The sequence below is a fragment of the Microcaecilia unicolor genome, chromosome 1, assembly GCF_901765095.1.
Source record: "Microcaecilia unicolor chromosome 1, aMicUni1.1, whole genome shotgun sequence".
Classification (NCBI taxonomy): Eukaryota; Metazoa; Chordata; class Amphibia; order Gymnophiona; family Siphonopidae; genus Microcaecilia; species Microcaecilia unicolor.
In genome coordinates this window covers 451,281,001-451,298,198 of record NC_044031.1, presented here as the reverse complement: position 1 = coordinate 451,298,198, position 17,198 = coordinate 451,281,001, and the positions used below count along the sequence as shown (strand labels likewise).

Genomic DNA, 17,198 nt, shown 5'->3' with positions numbered 1-17,198 from the left:
TATGTATAATCATACCTGATAATTTTCTTTCCATTAATCATAGCTGATCAATCCATAGACTGGTGGGTTGTGTCCATCTACCAGCAGGTGGAGATAGAGAGCAAACTTTTGCCTCCCTATATGTGGTCATGTGCTGCCGGAAACTCCTCAGTATGTCGATATCAAAGCTCCATCCGCAGGACTCAGCACTTAGAGAATTACACCCACGAAGGGACACTCTGCCCAGCTCACCACCGCCGAAACGGGGGAGGGGAATTAACCCAGCTCATCCCCACACAAGTGGGGGAGGGGAATCCGTCCAGCTCATCCCCGCGGAGCGGGGAGGGACACCACACCCGCCGATGCGGGGGGATCTGGCTTATCCTGCAACCGCAACCGCGGGAGGAGCTGACTGACCCTAACACCGCCGAAGCGGGAAGGGTACAAAACTGCCCTACAGCCGCACGAAGCGGGAGGGAGTGCCGGCAGAATTTATGTCTCAATCCAGCCCCGTAAAACGGGGGGGAGAGGAATGCAGCAGCTCACTGTAACACAAACTCGTCTCAACTCTTGAAGAATCCAAGTGAAAAAACTTGAACACGAAGTCTTTCTGAAGTAACTGAAGACTAAACTTGAACCTGAAATGCAACCAGAATAAAAACAGTACAGATATCTGGGAGGGGCTATGGATTGATCAGCTATGATTAATGGAAAGAAAATTATCAGGTATGATTATACATAATTTTACCTTCCATATCATCAAGCTGATCAATCCATAGACTGGTGGGATGTACCGAAGCAGTACTCACCCAGGGCGGGACATTGAAATCCCTGACCGCAACACTGAAGCTCCAAACCGGGCCTCCGCCCGTGCAGCCACAGTCAAACGGTAATGCTTGGAGAATGTATGAGCCGAAGCCCAAGTTGCCGCCTTGCATATCTCTTCCAAGGAGACGGATCCGGCCTCTGCCATCGAGGCCGCCTGAGCTCTAGTGGAGTGAGCCCTCAGCTGGATAGGCGGCACCTTCCCCGCGGCCACATAAGCCGCTGCAATGGCTTCCTTGACCCATCTTGCCACTGTAGGCTTAGCAGCCTGCAGACCCTTACGAGGACCTGCAAACAGGACAAACAGATGATCCGATTTCCGGAAATCATTGGTCACTTCCAAGTATCTGATGATGACTCGTCTCACATCCAGATATTCAAGAGCGGAGTACTCCTCTGGGTAGTCCTCCCTACGAAAGGAAGGGAGACAGAGCTGCTGATTCACATGGAAGCGAGAACCAATCTTGGGCAGGAAGGAAGGCACTGTGCGAATAGTCACTCCTGCCTCAGTGAACTGCAGAAAAGGCTCTCGACATGAGAGCGCCTGGAGCTCGGAAACTCTTCTGGCTGAAGTGATAGCCACCAAAAAGACTGCTTTCAACGTCAGGTCTTTCAGAGATGCCCTCGACAAGGGTTCCAAAGGCGGCTTCTGCAATGCTCTTAGCACCAGGTTGAGATTCCACGCAGGCACCACTGAGTGCAGAGGAGGGCGCAGGTGATTAACTCCCTTGAGAAAGCGCACCACATCTGGCTGCGAAGCCAGGGAAGCACCCTTCAGGCGGCCCCTGAAGCAAGCCAGAGCCGCTACCTGGACTTTAAGGGAACTGAGCGACAGGCCTTTCTCCAGACCTTCTTGCAGGAACGCCAACACTGAAGAAATTGGAGCAGTGAAGGGAGAAAGTGAGCCTGCTTCACACCACGCTGCAAACATACGCCAAACCCTGGCATAAGCAGTAGAAGTAGAGCGCTTCCTCGCTCTTAGCATAGTGGCGATGACCTTGTCTGAGAAGCCCTTCTTCCTCAGACGCTGCCGCTCAATAGCCAGGCCGTAAGACCAAAGGGGGAGGGATCTTCCATCACCACGGGACCCTGATGTAACAGGCCCTGCTCCACTGACAGCCGCAGAGGATCGTCGACTGAGAGCCTGATCAAGTCCGCATACCAGGGACGTCTGGGCCAATCCGGACCCACCCGGATTACCCTGCCGGGATGCTTTGCCACCCGGTCTAGCACCCTGCCCAACATGGGCCAGGGCGGGAACACATAGAGGAGCTCTTGTGTCGGCCACTGTTGGAGAAGAGCATCTACTCCCAGGGATCGAGGGTCCCGTCCTCTGCTGAAAAAGCGCGGCACTTGGCAATTGGCCGATGACGCCATCAGAACTAGGCTCGGCTGGCCCCAGCGCTTCGTGATGTCCAAGAACGCCTGAGCAGATAGTTGCCAGTCTCCGGGCTCCAAGGGATGGCGACTGAGAAAGACCGCCTTGACATTCATGACTCCGGCAATGTGGGCCGCTGAAAGCTGCTCCAGGTTCGCTTCCGCCCACTGGCAAAGACTCATAGCCTCCTTGGCTAGAGGGGCGCTCTTGGTACCTCCCTGGCGGTTGATATAGGCCACAGCCGTGGCATTGTCCGACCGGACCCGTACAGGCCTCAACACCAGTACCGGGAAGAACTGCAATAACACCAACCGAATGGCTCTGAGTTCCAGGAGGTTGATAGACCACTTGCCTCTGCAGGAGACTAGAGCCCCTGCGCTGTCCTTCCCAAGCAGTGGGCTCCCCAGCCCATCAAAGAGGCGTCTGTCGTGACGACAATCCACTCCGGGGTCACCAGAGGCAATCCAGCAGACAACTTGTCTGTCTGCGTCCACCAGCTCAGCGCCTTGCGCACTGCTGGGTCCACGGGAAGGCGCACAGCATAATCCTCCGACATCGGAGTCCAGCGCAGCAGCAGAGATAGCTGTAGTGGTCTCATATGAGCCCTGGCCCAGGGCACTACTTCCATCGTGGCCGTCATAGAGCCCAACAGCTGCACGTAGTCCCAAGCCCGAATAGGAGAGGCTACTAGAAACTAGTCCACCTGAGCCTGAAGCTTGACAATCCGATTGTCTGGCAGGAACACTCTGCCCACTTGGGTGTCGAATCGAACTCCCAGATACTCCAGGGACTGAGTCGGGCGCAGCTGGCTCTTCTTCCAGTTGATGATCCATCCCCGGTAGCTCAAAAGAGCAACTACCCGGTCCATAGCTTTGCCGCACTCTGCATAAGAGGGGGCTCGGATCAACCAGTCGTCCAGATAAGGATGGACTTGTACTCCTTCCTTCAGCAGGAAGGCCGCTATGACCCCCATTACTTTGGAAAAGGTCCGCGGAGCAGTAGCCAACCCGAAAGGGAGGGCTCTGAACTGGAAGTGTCGTCTCAGGACTGTAAAACGCAAAAAGCGTTGGAGAGGAGGCCAGATGGGAATATGCAGGTACGCTTCCTTGATGTCCAAGGAAGCCAAGAACTCTCCTGCCTTCCCTGCCGCTATAACAGAGCGGAGAGTCTCCATGCGAAAGTGCCTCACTTTCCAGGCCCGAATGACCCCTTTGAGGTCGAGGATAGGCCGGACAGAGCCTCCTTTCTTTCGAACCACAAAGTAAATGGAGTAACGTCCCTTGCCAATCTGATTTTTTGGCACCGGAACGACCGCACCCAGGCGGATCAGGTTGTCCAAGGTCTGCTGCACTACCACAGCTTGACCGGAGACTTGCAGGGAGAGAGTACAAACCCGTCTCTTAAGGGTTAGCAGAACTCTAGCTTGTAGCCGTCTCTGATGACTTCCAGCACCCACGCATCTGAAGTTATAGTGGTCCACTCGCCCAGAAACGAGGACAGCCGTCCTCCAATCTGCACTGGGGCGTGGACCAAGGCCCCGTCATTGGGTACGAGACCCTGGGGGAGGACCGGAGGGAGCACCTCCGGGACGGCGGTCTCTGCGAAAGGAATGCTGCTTGGGGGAGAAATTCCTCTTGAAGGAAGAGGGGGCAGAGGAACCCGACTTGCCCGGGCGGTACCGACGGGCTTCCTGCAACCGTCCTCTGGAGGTACCGGGACGAGTACTAACCCGAGCCCTGACCTCTGGTAATTTCTTGCCCCTAGACGTGCCGAGATCGGTCACGATTTTGTCCAGCTCGACCCCAAAGAGCAGCTTGCCTTTAAAAGGCAATCTAGCCAGGCGGGATTTAGAGGCGTGGTCAGCAGACCAATGTTTCCGCCAAAGCCACCGCCGCGCAGAGACTGTCTGAGCCATGCCTTTAGCTGAGGCTCTCCAGACATCATACAGCAAGTCTGCCAAATAGGCTAAGCCCGATTCCAGGGCCGGCCAATCAGCCCTCAAGGAATGATCCGAGGGGGAAGCCCGCTGCACCATAGTCCGGCACGCCCTGGCCACATAGGAGCCGCAAACTGAGGCCTGCAAACTTAAAGCAGCTGCCTCAAAGGACGACCTTAAGGCCGCCTCCAATCTTCTGTCTTGGGCGTCCTTTAGGGCCGTGCCACCTTCCACCGGCAACGCCGCTTTCTTAGTCACCGCAGTGATTAAAGAATCCACGGTAGGCCACAGATAGGCCTCACGTTCACTCACAGGCAAAGGATAGAGGCGGGACATAGCCCTAGCCACTTTAAGGCTCGTTTCCGGGACATCCCATTGAGCCGCAATTAAGGTGTGCATGGCATCATGCACGTGGAAGGTTCTAGGCGGGCGCTTCGTCCCCAGCATAATGGCAGAGCCAACAGGGGCTGAGGGAGAGACGTCCTCCGGAGAGGAAATCTTCAAAGTGTCCATGGCCTGTAACAACAGGTTGGACAAATCCTCTGGGCTAAAAAGCCGCGCTGCAGAGGGGTCATCCGCTCCATCCGAGCGGGGATCTATCTCCTCCAAGGAATCCGCAAAGGATCGTTGGGAGACCTCAGACACGCTGCCCTCATCTACATCGGAGGAGACAAAAGTCCTCCAAGGCCTGGAAATCAACCCGAGGGCGTTTACCTCTGGGAACCTCAACCTCCTTATCAGAAGAGGGAGCAGGGGCAGCGTTTGCATGAGGAAAGCCTGATGCAGCAGCAAAACAAACTCGGGGGAAAAACCCCCCAGACTGTGCACTTCCGCAGCCTGGGCAACAGCCCTAGACGCACTCTCAACCGGTGCTCGCACTAGCGGGGGAGAGACATGCTGCGCATCCAAAATGGCGTCCGGCGCGAAACTCCGTGAAGGAGCCGCGCGGGAAGAACGGCGCTTAACTTTAGCCGCTTTGTGCCGTCGCCCAAATTAAGGGCGTTCATGGCATTAATGTCTCCAACCTCAAGGGCGGCCCACGAAGAAGCCGTCCGAGCGCGTGGCCGGCCAAGATGGCGGAGGCGAGGAGCGGGGGATGGGCGGTTATGGCGGGAAAAAACAGCCACGCCGGAGGAACGACCAGGACATTCATCGGTCACTAAACTATCACCCATCAAGGGCGAATCAGGTTGTAAAACCCCCGCATCCCCTCTAGAAGCGCTCCAGCGATCCGGGGAGCGACCCTTTGCGCCCTCGCCCTCCGACGCCATTGCCACGAGGAGAAGAATCGGGGAACCCCCTGCCCGCTATAAAAGGTAAAATTACCTGCTTGCCGCTCCGAGCTGTAACGAACTGGTGTCCCAGTGAGTAGCTGCAATGAACGTTTAAAGAAACGTCGAATTAAACGCCTTTAAAGACGTTTAAAATGTTTTTGTTTTTTTTTTTTGTTTTTTTTTTTTTAAACGGAGCCAGCGGGAGGGGGGGGGAAAAGGAGGGACCTGGCACCACCAGGTTTGCACTTGCTCAAAAGAGCCCTCAACCCCAGGCCTCAACAAAACCTAAGGATTAGGCTTGGAGGCCTAGCCAGAGCTGCTGCTGTGTGTGACCACCACCTGCTGAGATAGAGAACATACTGGGGAGTTTCCGGCAGCACATGACCACATATAGGGAGGCAAAAGTTTGCTCTCTATCTCCACCTGCTGGTAGATGGACACAACCCACCAGTCTATGGATTGATCAGCTTGATGATATGGAATAACACTGCTTCAAGTACAGGAGGAAGGAAAAGAAGAGTTATACAGGATGGATACCAATAAATTAAGAGGTTGTGCTATCAGAGGTTCAGTATGCAAGTTCCTAGAAAATTTGACTTCTACAAGAATGAAAAGCACTTTTTAAACAGTCATTTCTACACCCAGCAACTAACCCTCTGCTCCTCTAGCACAGACACTATGGCACCATGAGCCAAGGAAACTCTAATAGTCTCAGGGCCTCTTTTACTAAGCTGCGCTAGCAATTCCTGGTGCAGCAAATGAGGAAGCCCATTCAATTCCTATGGGCTTCCTTTCATTTGCCATGTGGGAATCGCTAGCGCGGCTTAGCAAAAGAAGCCCTCAATGCAGACTGATATACCACTAAACTTCAGAGAGAATATTCCACCAATTAAGCTACCCGAACATAGGGTTACCATATGGCTCCAGAAAAGGGAAGAGAGATTGAGCCAGTCTGGGTTTTACTTCCATTGCTTTCAATGGAAACAAAACCCGGACTGGATCAATATGTTCACCTTTTTCTGGAGCCATATGGTAACCCTACCCCAGAACTTCATGGACAATTACAAACATAATGCAAGATTGGTAACATTGGCTCTACAAAGTGCTAAAAGGAATATATTGTTTAGACAAATCCAAAAAGCAGTACAGTTGCATCACTAAAAAAAAAGGGTACCCTACAAACGTATACACCAGGACTTCAAATTTGATCCCTCTGGATCTCCACTGTGAACTATATTCAACAGTGGCAGCCCAGCTTGGTGTCTGAAATCAGTGAATGTTCACAGGCCCTGCCCCCTCCTCCTCTGGGGACTTTCTGCTAAACTGGAAACCCAGAAAGAATGCTAGGGTCTCTGTGAACATACCAACACAAAGAGTTATGTGCTGATTATTGGTGCTGCTGCTATTTACTATATGCTTTGGAGAGGAAGAGAATATAGATGACGACAGCAAGGAGATGAGCACTGTTCTACCATTTTGTTTTCATCATTATCTGGAATCATGTGAACTTAATTTTTAAATGTTAAAATGGGGTCATACTGGATGGGAAGCACTACACACAAACTGGATATCTTAAACCCCCTGCTTCCTAAACTCTTTAAGATAGTGTTTCTGCCACCAGAGATTCATGGTACAAAAAAACAGAAGAAACCAGTCTTCGCAAAAACTAGCAACAAACAAAACAGCGAAGAGGACTAACAAAAGAAAAAAATAATAAAAAATAAAATAAAAAAGTAAAAAATATAATAATAAAAACACAAAAAATAAAAACAAAAAAAATATAGGGCGTCAATACTGGTTGTTGAAATTCAAAAATAAACTTTGTCAATGGATAGCAAGGAGAAAGGGACTCGACACAGCTGTGTTTCGGCCATACAGGCCTGCGTCAGGAGTCTATACAAATAAAAACATATATATGATTTAAAATGAATAAATACCATGAATGTTGAAGCATGTAATAAGCTGTACGCACTCAGTCATATCGATAGGCGACAGCTTAAAGTGGCTGCGTACATCAATGTTTAAAAGATTTTCAACGATATACATAAGTTATAAGGAAATTAGGGGAAACGCTTTAATCGACACCCTTATTACGTTTGTGTAGACGATCGGTGCATGCCTAAAGTTGATAGAAACATAATGACAATTTTTTAAGAAATAGATTTTTCACTAGTGATGTTTGCGATATCACCATACCATGCGACTTAGAGGTTCTTTGTGAACATTAGGAAGTTTGACGATAATGTATTTTCTTTCGCTACATTTTTCGATATAACTAGTGCAAGTGTAGAAATGATAAAAATATATCCACATTGAATCTAATAGATCGATAAAGTTTTTTTGTAAGAAATGAATTAAGGTACAAGCTTTTTATAGCCATATTGATAAACAACGTTTGCTAAACTGTAGTTTTAGTTTCAAGTTTTGTTTAGCTATAGAACATGCCATGTAGCTTGAAATTGCTCTATGCAACAACATCTAGTGTAATATGTGAATTTAAAGGAAAGGCTGGCGACAATGTGTCACTAGTTTTGCTACTTTTGTAACATTCTCTGTTTTAACTAGCGTTTTTTTGTTACATTTCCTACAAAAAGTCATCTAGTTCAACAATAATGGTTACTTTATAATGATGATGAACATTCGCAACACATTGGACTAGCCCCCTTTTTTTTTATTATTTCCATTATGATTCTTCATAGATATACACATTCTCTCCCTAATTGGATAGTATATAAGATCAGCATACAGTGAGAAGGTAAATTATGTTTCCTCACATATTTTATCTTTATTCTTAATACTATTTTTTAATATACATATAAAGCTTTTGTTTGCTTAACTTTTAAATACTACATTTGATACTGCTTATATCAAAGATGATATAAGTGCCAATAGTATGATTGATATAGGATACTGTTCTTGCATATTTGTTCCATTTTACTTTTGTTTGTAACCAGTACATCGTACGATGGTTATCATCCAGTGGGTTTGATTACCCTGAGATTTACATATATATATATATATATATATATATATATATATATATATATATATATATAACCTTTTGTTTAACAGAATGCTTTTGGAGTTTTGTTATGTTATATAAATATGTGATCAGCTTTCTCATATTTTATCTTTATGTATACGTTTCAGAGTTTAGCTGCTTTTGTTACGAAAATTTGTTTTTGTTTGATAATTTCTATTGTTATAGAAAGTTTAGCATTTGTAATGTCTCTTGATGTTATCATTAAATGCTTCAACATTCATGCTATTTATTCATTTTAAATCATATATGTGTTTTTATTTGTATAGACTCCTGACGCAGGCCTGTATGGCCGAAACACAGCTGTGTCGAGTTCCTTTCTCCTTGCTATCCATTGACAAATAAAGTTTATTTTTGAATTTCAACAACCAGTATTGATGCCCTATATTTTTTGTTTTTATTTTTTGTTTTTATTATTATATTTTTTACTTTTTTATTTTATTTTTTATTATTTTTTTCTTTTGTTGGTCCTCTTCGCTGTTTTGTTTGTTACCAGAGATTCATGGACATATATGAATCACAGATAAGGATAAGAGTATGGGGTAGGTGGATTCATAGTTCTTCTCTAGTTCTTTCTTCTGCATCTAACTAGGAGGAAGTCTTGATTCTAATTTATTTCTGCTTTCAGGTTTCTCTCCTTCTACCTTTTCTGTTTGTAACTTATGTACTAGAAAGTTTCTCCACAAATGAATTTGATATTAGAGAACTTCAATGATGGAAGAAAAAAGCCCATGAAGTTGTTACTACAGAATACAGGAAATAAAGATTTTTTAACTCACTAATTCCAAATTTTTCTCCTTGATCTCATGAAAAATGCCACTATATTCTATAAATTTTCAGTCCTTTTCCCAGTGTATTTTTGTTATTTGACCATGGAATTTCACCACTGAACATATGGTCAAGGTTCCAATCTCATCTCTCAGTACTCTGTTCATAGACCACACTTCATTCACTTGCTAAACACTGTTCCTCTACCCTTTATATTTGCTCACAGTTCAAAGATTTTCCTTTCATGTCATTGGCTTTTGGGTCTCAGAAATGCACATGCCAGTTTCTTCCCACAGAAGTTACATATACATCTTTCATCACTCTGGTCTCCGACTTATAATTTTGTTAGATTTTAGAACACTTGTTCTTTTACATTTTAAAAGAAATCATTCCTCCTACCTACCTTCCTGGACCTGTTACTTTGATTGGCTGAGCCATTCAGCTACACCTTAGTTCTTTCTAAAATAACACTACATAAGATAATTAAAAGCTTTCAAAAAAGACAGCAAACATCAGATCAATTCTTCAAGACAGAAATTTTCCTTGTTTCTTAAAAGAATTATCTTAATACATTTTATCTATTTTCATACTTTTTATAATAAAGATCGTGGAGCTGATATTCAAAGCAAGTTATATTTTTAGTGGCAGCCAGGGAGCATATAACTTATCTGTATATTTTCAGCAGCTATACAGATAGTTATCAGGACGAAAGTCCATCTGAACAGTCTGTTACTAACCACATAATAAGGGGCCAGGTTTGTGGTGGCACAGGGCAAGCTTTTTAATTTCTGGGCAGAAGCAATTTTCAAACACTATTAGAAAATCTTCTATGTTTAAATTAGATCTGCTAGATAGCAGATGTAAAACTAAGAGGCTCATTTTCAAAGCACTTAGCCTTCCAAAGTTCCATAGGTTTCTATGGAACTTTGGAAGGCTAAGTGCTTTGAAAATATGCCTCTAAGTATATGGCGTAGTAACCATATAATATGCATATTCAGCACTACTGATTTTATGTATAGTTGTGCTGTATATATGTATTTAAAATGCCAATGCTTAAAGTAACACAGTCTTCACAACCACTGAAAATTAACCCCGACTGCACCTTGAATATTGTGTTCAATTCTGATCGCCACATCTCAAAAAAGATATAGTGGAATTGGAAAAGGTGCAGAGAAGGGTGACAAAAATGATAAAGGGGATGGGACGACTTCCCTATGAGGAAAGGCGGCTAGGGCTCTTCAGCTTGGAGAAAAGGCGGCTGAGGGGAAATATGATAAATGTCTGTAAAATAATGAGTGGAGTTGAACAGGTAGATGTGAAGCGTCTGTTCACGCTTTCCAAAAATACTAGGACTAGGGGGCATGCGATGAAGCTACAATGTAGTAAATTTAAAACGAATCGGAGAAAATTTTTCTTCACTCAACGTGTAATTAAACTCTTGAATTCGTTGCCAGAGAATGTGGTAAAGGCGGTTAGTTTAGCGGAGTTTTAAAAAGGTTTGGACAGCTTCCTAAAGGAAAAGTCCATGGATTGTTATTACATGGACTTGGGGAAAATCCACTATTTCTGGGATAAGCAGTATAAAATGTTTTGTACATTTTTGGGATCTTGCCGGGTATTTGTGACCTGGATTGGCCACTGTTGGAAACAGGATGCTGGGCTCAATGGACCTTTGGTCTTTCCCAATATGGCAATACTTATGTACTAGTATAGCCATACATCCTGTTTTTCTATAAAGCTTTTAAATCCATCCTTCATGTCTGATAAGGTTTGCCTTTTTGAGGATAATAGCAAAATCTGCAATAGGATAAACATCGCGAATGGTGTGGATAACATGTGAAAGGATTCACCAAAGCTAGAGGAATGGTCTGGAATTCGACAGCCTAGATTTATGCTAAAAAAAATGCAGGATCATGCATTTGGGTTGTAAAAACCCCAGGGAACAGTACAGTTTAGGGGATGAAGCGCTTTTATGCACAAAAAATAGGAGTGGGACTTGGGCGTGATTGTATGTGATGATCTTAAGGTGGCCAAACAAATAGAAAAGGCAACAGCACAGGAATGGCCGGTAGGAAAAAGGAGGTGATGAAGCTCCTGTACAAGACTCTAGTGAGACCTCATTTATAATATTGTGTACAATTCTAGAGTCTACAACTTCAAAAAGATATAAACAGGATAGAGTCAGTCCAGAGGGCAGCTACTAAAACAGTCCGTGGTCTTTGTCATGAAGCGTATGGGGACAAACTTAAAAATCTCAATATGTATACTTTGGAAGAAAGGTGGGAGATATGATAGACGCATTTAAATACCTACGCAGCATAAATGCACAGGAGGCGAGTCTCTTTCAACTGAAAGGAAGCTCTGAAACAAAGGGGGCATAGGATGAAGGTGAAAGGGGATAGACGCAGAACTAACCTGAGGAATACTTCTTCACGGAAGGGTGGTGAATCCATGGCATGGCCTCACGATAGAAGTGGTGGAGATGAAAACGGTATCTAAATTCAAGAGAGCTTGGGACAAGTACATAGAGTCTTTAAGGGAGTGATAGAATAGATGGTATGGATGGACAAACTGGATAGGCCATATGGTCTTTATCTGCCTATATTTTTCTATGTTTCTATGTACATACTGCTCATGCTATATATTCTTGCTGTACAAGATGTATGAAGGTGATGTCCGCATTAAGTTCAAAAAGAGCAGAGCTATTTATATAAATTCAGAATAATGGTGAAATGGCTAAAATAGAAGGAATGATCAAAACCTTTGAAAACATTCTTTCCTCAGAAATTAGATAAGAACTAAAAAAGAGGCAACTTCATTTTAAACTACAAAATAAATTCTTCCCCAAATGCACTATCGCTTGACTACTAATTATGGTAATAACAGTCTCACCATCACACAGCTTTTCAACTCAAGCATTAAGGAAGTATTCTGACATCACAAGCTTCAGCACGAAGAGCAGCTTTGGTCATGAGCCGGAAACTTTGTGGGGAAAACGTTAGGAAAACTCTACCACTGCACCTTAGGGCTGTGTTTCAGAGTTAAGCAATAAAAGTGCAAAACACTCTTGGTTCAGTTTTTCCCTGGTATCTAGCTTTTAATTATTTAATTTCCTCCAACTTTAGAAGGTAAAGAATTATCCTGAGGGAGAAAAATACATTCAAGCCATTTTACAAAATGCATTGTGGGACTTTTGCAGCAAATTTAAGAATCTGACAAAGGTCCCACAATTCATTTTGCAGAAATTTCTCTTGCACAGTTCTTTTCACTGTGAGCTTTTTTCACTTTACAATGTTGCAGGAAATTTAATCATTGAAAGATGATGATTAACAGCTTCTAACCTGTAAAAGCAACAAAGTGCCTTTTTTTAACCAATCACTTAAATCTAACCCCTAATATGTGTCACAGCACACACACAACCGTGTCATAAAAAAACATACACTGAATCCACAGTGGTTTGATCTCTGAGCCAGGCTTCTACTCCCCAGCTAGTAACATTCACAGCCCCCAAAGAGGAAGAGAAGAGAACCATGCCATTGCTTGAGGGTGGCCAGATTCTGGGTCCATGGTGCAGGGTTCCATAAGTCCTGGTGTACTGCCCCAGTCCAGGCCAGATCGCAGGGCCAATGCAATAAAGTGTGCTAGGCTTTGCACTTAATTTTTTTATGTGTCCACAATGTAAAGAGGAGGCTTGTGCATGAACTGTGTACAAAATTTAGGTAGACATCAGCATGCAATACATTTAAATCCCATAGTAATGAAGATGATATGTTTTCCAAACTGATGCAGAGAAGTGCACAAAAGACTCAAAACCTTAACCCAGGCAAAGTTCTCCCTAGGAGTTCTCTGATTGGGCAACACCAACCAGATAACAGAAAATGTTATAATATGAACAGGACAGGACCCCCTGGCTACTGTTTCATGCCACCTGGCAGACACAATTTCTGAGGAGAACACTGCCAGGATTCTACAACCTAAGATTTTAACACAAGCTCTGAGTAGGAAAAATGGGTTAACTCATTCAGGCCCTTATGATCCAAAGCCTCATGCTGTTCCGAACAGTGCTCTAAAAATAACGCTGGAACAGCGCAGGGCTTTACTGCATAGATTATCAAACATAATGCATGCAAATCTAAGCAGCGCAATTATCTTTCATTATCATATATAAGTGCGGGCGAATTGTGCCGAGCATGCGCTCAGCACAATCCTCCCGCACTTGTTTGACAAGTCTGGGCTGTCAAAAGCCCAAACCTGTCAAACAGCCTACCCCAAGGCCCGAACAACAGGGGCTGGAGGTCCGGTGGGTCTCCAGCCCCCCCCCCCAAACCCCCAGAAAACGTCGTGGCCACCGCCGGCCACACCCTCTCCCACCTGGCGACGGGGGGGGGGGGGGCTGGAGGTCCCCCCGACGATCCCACCCCCTCCATGTTCAGGCAGGGCTGGAGATCCGGTGGGTCTCCAGCCCCCCCCAAACCCCCAGAAATTGTGAAGTGGCCACCTCCAGCCAAACGCTCTCCCACCCTCCCACCCAGCGACGGTGGGGGGGGGGGGGGGGCTGGAAGTCAACCCCAACTCCCCCCCCCCAGCGTTCTCCTTTCAAATCCTGGTGGTCCGTGGTGACAACCCCCCCCCTACCTTTCGTTGGAGGAGGGACGCAGCCTGCCTCCCTCCTCTTCCAGTCGACGCCGCCGCAAAATGGTGGCGCCCAGCCCCGCCCACTGCATCCTGGGATGCGCTGGGCGGAGCTACAGACCATATCTGCCTTGGGGGGAACGGGGGCCTGCCAGCATGCAACTGCATGCTGGACAGGGCTCACCATTCCTCCCCAATTATCCGCAAAGTCTAATGCCAGCTCAGAGCTGGCATTGATTTTGCTGCGGCCAGCGACCTAATCTTTGGCGCACTGGACGCTGATCATTGGGGATGAATGCGTTAAGTGCTGATTAGCATGCATTTGCAAGCTACTTGCACTAAGAGCCCTGATTAGCATGCATTTGCATGCTACTTGCACTAAGAGCCCTCGAATGCATTGTTTCAGGCGCTCGAGGTCTCTGATCATGGGTCGGCAGCAAACTCCAGCACTAGTATGGCATTAACAGCCTCTAGCGCCGGAATTTGCTTTTGATCATGAGGGCCTCAGTCTGCAGGCAGTACTAGTTAGGATGTGATGATTGTTTCAAGTCTATACCAGGAAGCATACAGAACAAGCACCTTTTCTGATTTCTTTGAAGAGGAGGCTGAACTGTTGACAAACTTGGTATTTGCAAAATTTTGTCTTTAGTACTTCCAGCCGCTTATATCTGTGCCTGTGCTGGAACACTATTCTTTGCATAAATAATAGTATTGCAAAACTGTATGCACAGAATAGCATTCTAGTACATACACAAATATATGTGCATACAGCTCCAGTCCTGTACCGTTTTCATGTGCACTTAGCACAGACCCATATGTATCCAGTGTGCTATCCCACTCCCACAACAGCCCACTTCTTTGTGAACACCCCATTTGTATTCAATTTGCTTAATGCATTGGGAAACAATTTTTTTTTCTTTTACACAGGCATAATGAAACCCCAAGCTAAACTTTAGCTTAGCACCCTAAGGCACAGCATCATTCCTCAGTTTGTTGGAAGGATTAAAAAATAGAGAGGAAAACAATCCCTGAAACAACTGATAACGAAAGCTCATGGTGCCAGGATCCCAGTCCATATTCTAACTTAGCCAGAGGCCCAAAGAAGAAGGAGAAAACCACTAGGTCACAAAACAACATATATTTCAGTAAAATGTTTGCTCAGGCTGCCAGACAAATATTCAAGCTTTTTGACTTACATGCCAGACAAGCATATAGAAGAACAGCTCCACCGAAGAAAACAGTCCCACACACCAAAAGGCAAACATACAAGACAGTCTAAAATCAGTCTTAAAAAATGGGGAAACTAAGATCATTCGAGAGAAAATATATTACATCTTCAAATACTTAAGATGCTTTTTAATAGACTAGAATGCTTATGCAATGAAAGTATATATTTAGCCATTGAACAGTAATAAAATAATTTATACCTACAAAACACTTCGAGCATATAAAATCAAGTTATATAGCATAATTTGTAGGCTTCCTGACTGTTGAACAGTTACATCGCGATACCAGGTATGATGATTCAAGGGAACTCATCCAACTGCTGGGCATTACTTTATAAGAACGGTATTTTTACATGTCAATGCACAAACTATGATGTTCCATTATCTTTCCATGCACAAATTTAGCAAGGGGCTTCTGGATGTTTTCATGCCACGGGAGTCAAACAAGCAAACCTTAGCAGACCGAAAGCAAAAAAAACACACACACACACAAGCTACGGCAACTTTAAAATACTCGCATTTTATTTATTTTACGTAAGTGATCACATCAGAGCGCGCCTGTCAAATTTCCACAACCACGGGGCCTTTTCAGCGCTGTAGGTACTGGTAGTCAAGGAACACAAGAAAACAATCCTATTTTTCCCACCGGCCGCTACATTCTCTGTCAGTAATCTGGGCACAGCAAACATATTTCATCAAAACCGACGTCTAGTGCAAACAGGAAATCAGAATCAAACGTGTCAGCCTTCAGTGCCCCAACAACCAGCACTGGTAATCTGGGAGAGGCATTCTGACACCAAGGACCGGTACGTCAGCTAATCTCCACCTGGCCAGATCGTAGCCTTTACAACCCCCCCCCCCCCCCCCCCCCCCAAGTCCTGCCACAACTTCTACGCCGCCTCAGACACGGCATGACTGTACCTGCTTCTGACCTTTGAACCCTGAAACGAGCATCTCCCCTATTTAAAAAAAAAAAAAAAGTGGAGGAGGTGCACGAACCCCAAGGCTGAGGGCAATTTAAATATAAGCATACATACACATGCGATCATCATCTAACTGTGCCCACCACCGTTGGAAGAGATGGCAGAGGCCTGACGAGATCTATGCAAGAACCGGGGCTCGGGCTGGGCGTGCACCCCTGACAGCCTGCAAAGCTCCTTTTCTGCTTCGTGCTACAGCTGCAAAAGAATCTAATTTATTTAAGGACGCTGAAGGGTCAGCAGAGAGCTCCGTGCAGCTGTAACTATGCGCGCCCACTACCAGTTAAACGTTGACCTAAGTAATTAAAAATATCAACTCACCCCCCCCCCCCCCCGTACAACAATAAACGGGAAACAACCCACACTCACCAGTAAACAGTCCGTATTCACTTCTGACTTGGGATCCCTCAGCAGGGCATCGATTTTTTCAAACCGAGTCTCACAACTTTCCCCAGTCGACATGATGCTGCAGCCAAGAAGTATGAGCGCAGCAGGAAAGAAGTGCCACTTCCTACGTCTGTCTCTGGCCGAAGGGCGCGATGGGAAGGAAGAGACTTAAGTTGCCGATTTTGCGCAGTGTTTGCCAAGCGGGCGGTTTCACGGCCAACCTGGGCCCGCTTTCTTTTATTTTTAATTTAGGAGCGGGTTACTTTTTTTTTTCTTTTCCTGCGGCGAGCTTTCCTTTTATCCCTCCCTGCTCCAGTGCCAACGAGCCACAATTCTCTCCCTCCTCCACCGCCTTCACCTCCTCCTCACTTCCACAGTTGTCGTTCTCCCCGGCGCGCGCGCCGCCATAGGGCGGGTACAGCACACTTCCGTGCGCGCGCCAACAGAGAGACGTCACAGACTGTGACTACCGTAGTACCCGGCTCGCTAGGGTGAGTTCCTTCGGCTGCTGTGGGTGACCAGCGTTGCGCACGGGCCGGTTTGCGGAGTTGGTTTTCCTTTCTTCTGTCACTACAGCAATTGCGCTAAAACGCGCTTAATAGATCCGGAAGATCCAGAGGATCCCGCAGATCTGGCTTTTAAACCGTCCCATTGTATCAGCTGTTTTCGGAGTTAGTGCCGGCGCGACTGTGTGCTACGGCAGAAGATTGAAAGGTCCTGGAGAGAGGTGGGGTTAGGTCGGATACACTGGGCAACCTAGCTCTAGCTAGATG

The 17,198-nt window shown here is 45.9% G+C and overlaps 1 protein-coding gene across 2 annotated transcripts in view; it reads right to left on the bottom strand.

The window, feature by feature from the left end:
* The window catches only part of ROCK1 (Rho associated coiled-coil containing protein kinase 1), a 523,306-nt gene extending 506,525 nt beyond the window's left edge, over positions 1-16,781 (bottom strand). The window contains exon 1 of one of the 2 annotated variants that reach the window (XM_030212894.1): positions 16,408-16,781. In XM_030212894.1, the coding sequence (XP_030068754.1) occupies positions 16,408-16,500 (93 nt within the window). In that variant the 5' untranslated portion in view covers positions 16,501-16,781. The remainder of the gene's footprint in view (positions 1-16,407) is intronic. The other variant, XM_030212901.1, reaches the window with a different exon arrangement.
* Between the last annotated feature and the right edge of the window lie 417 nt (positions 16,782-17,198).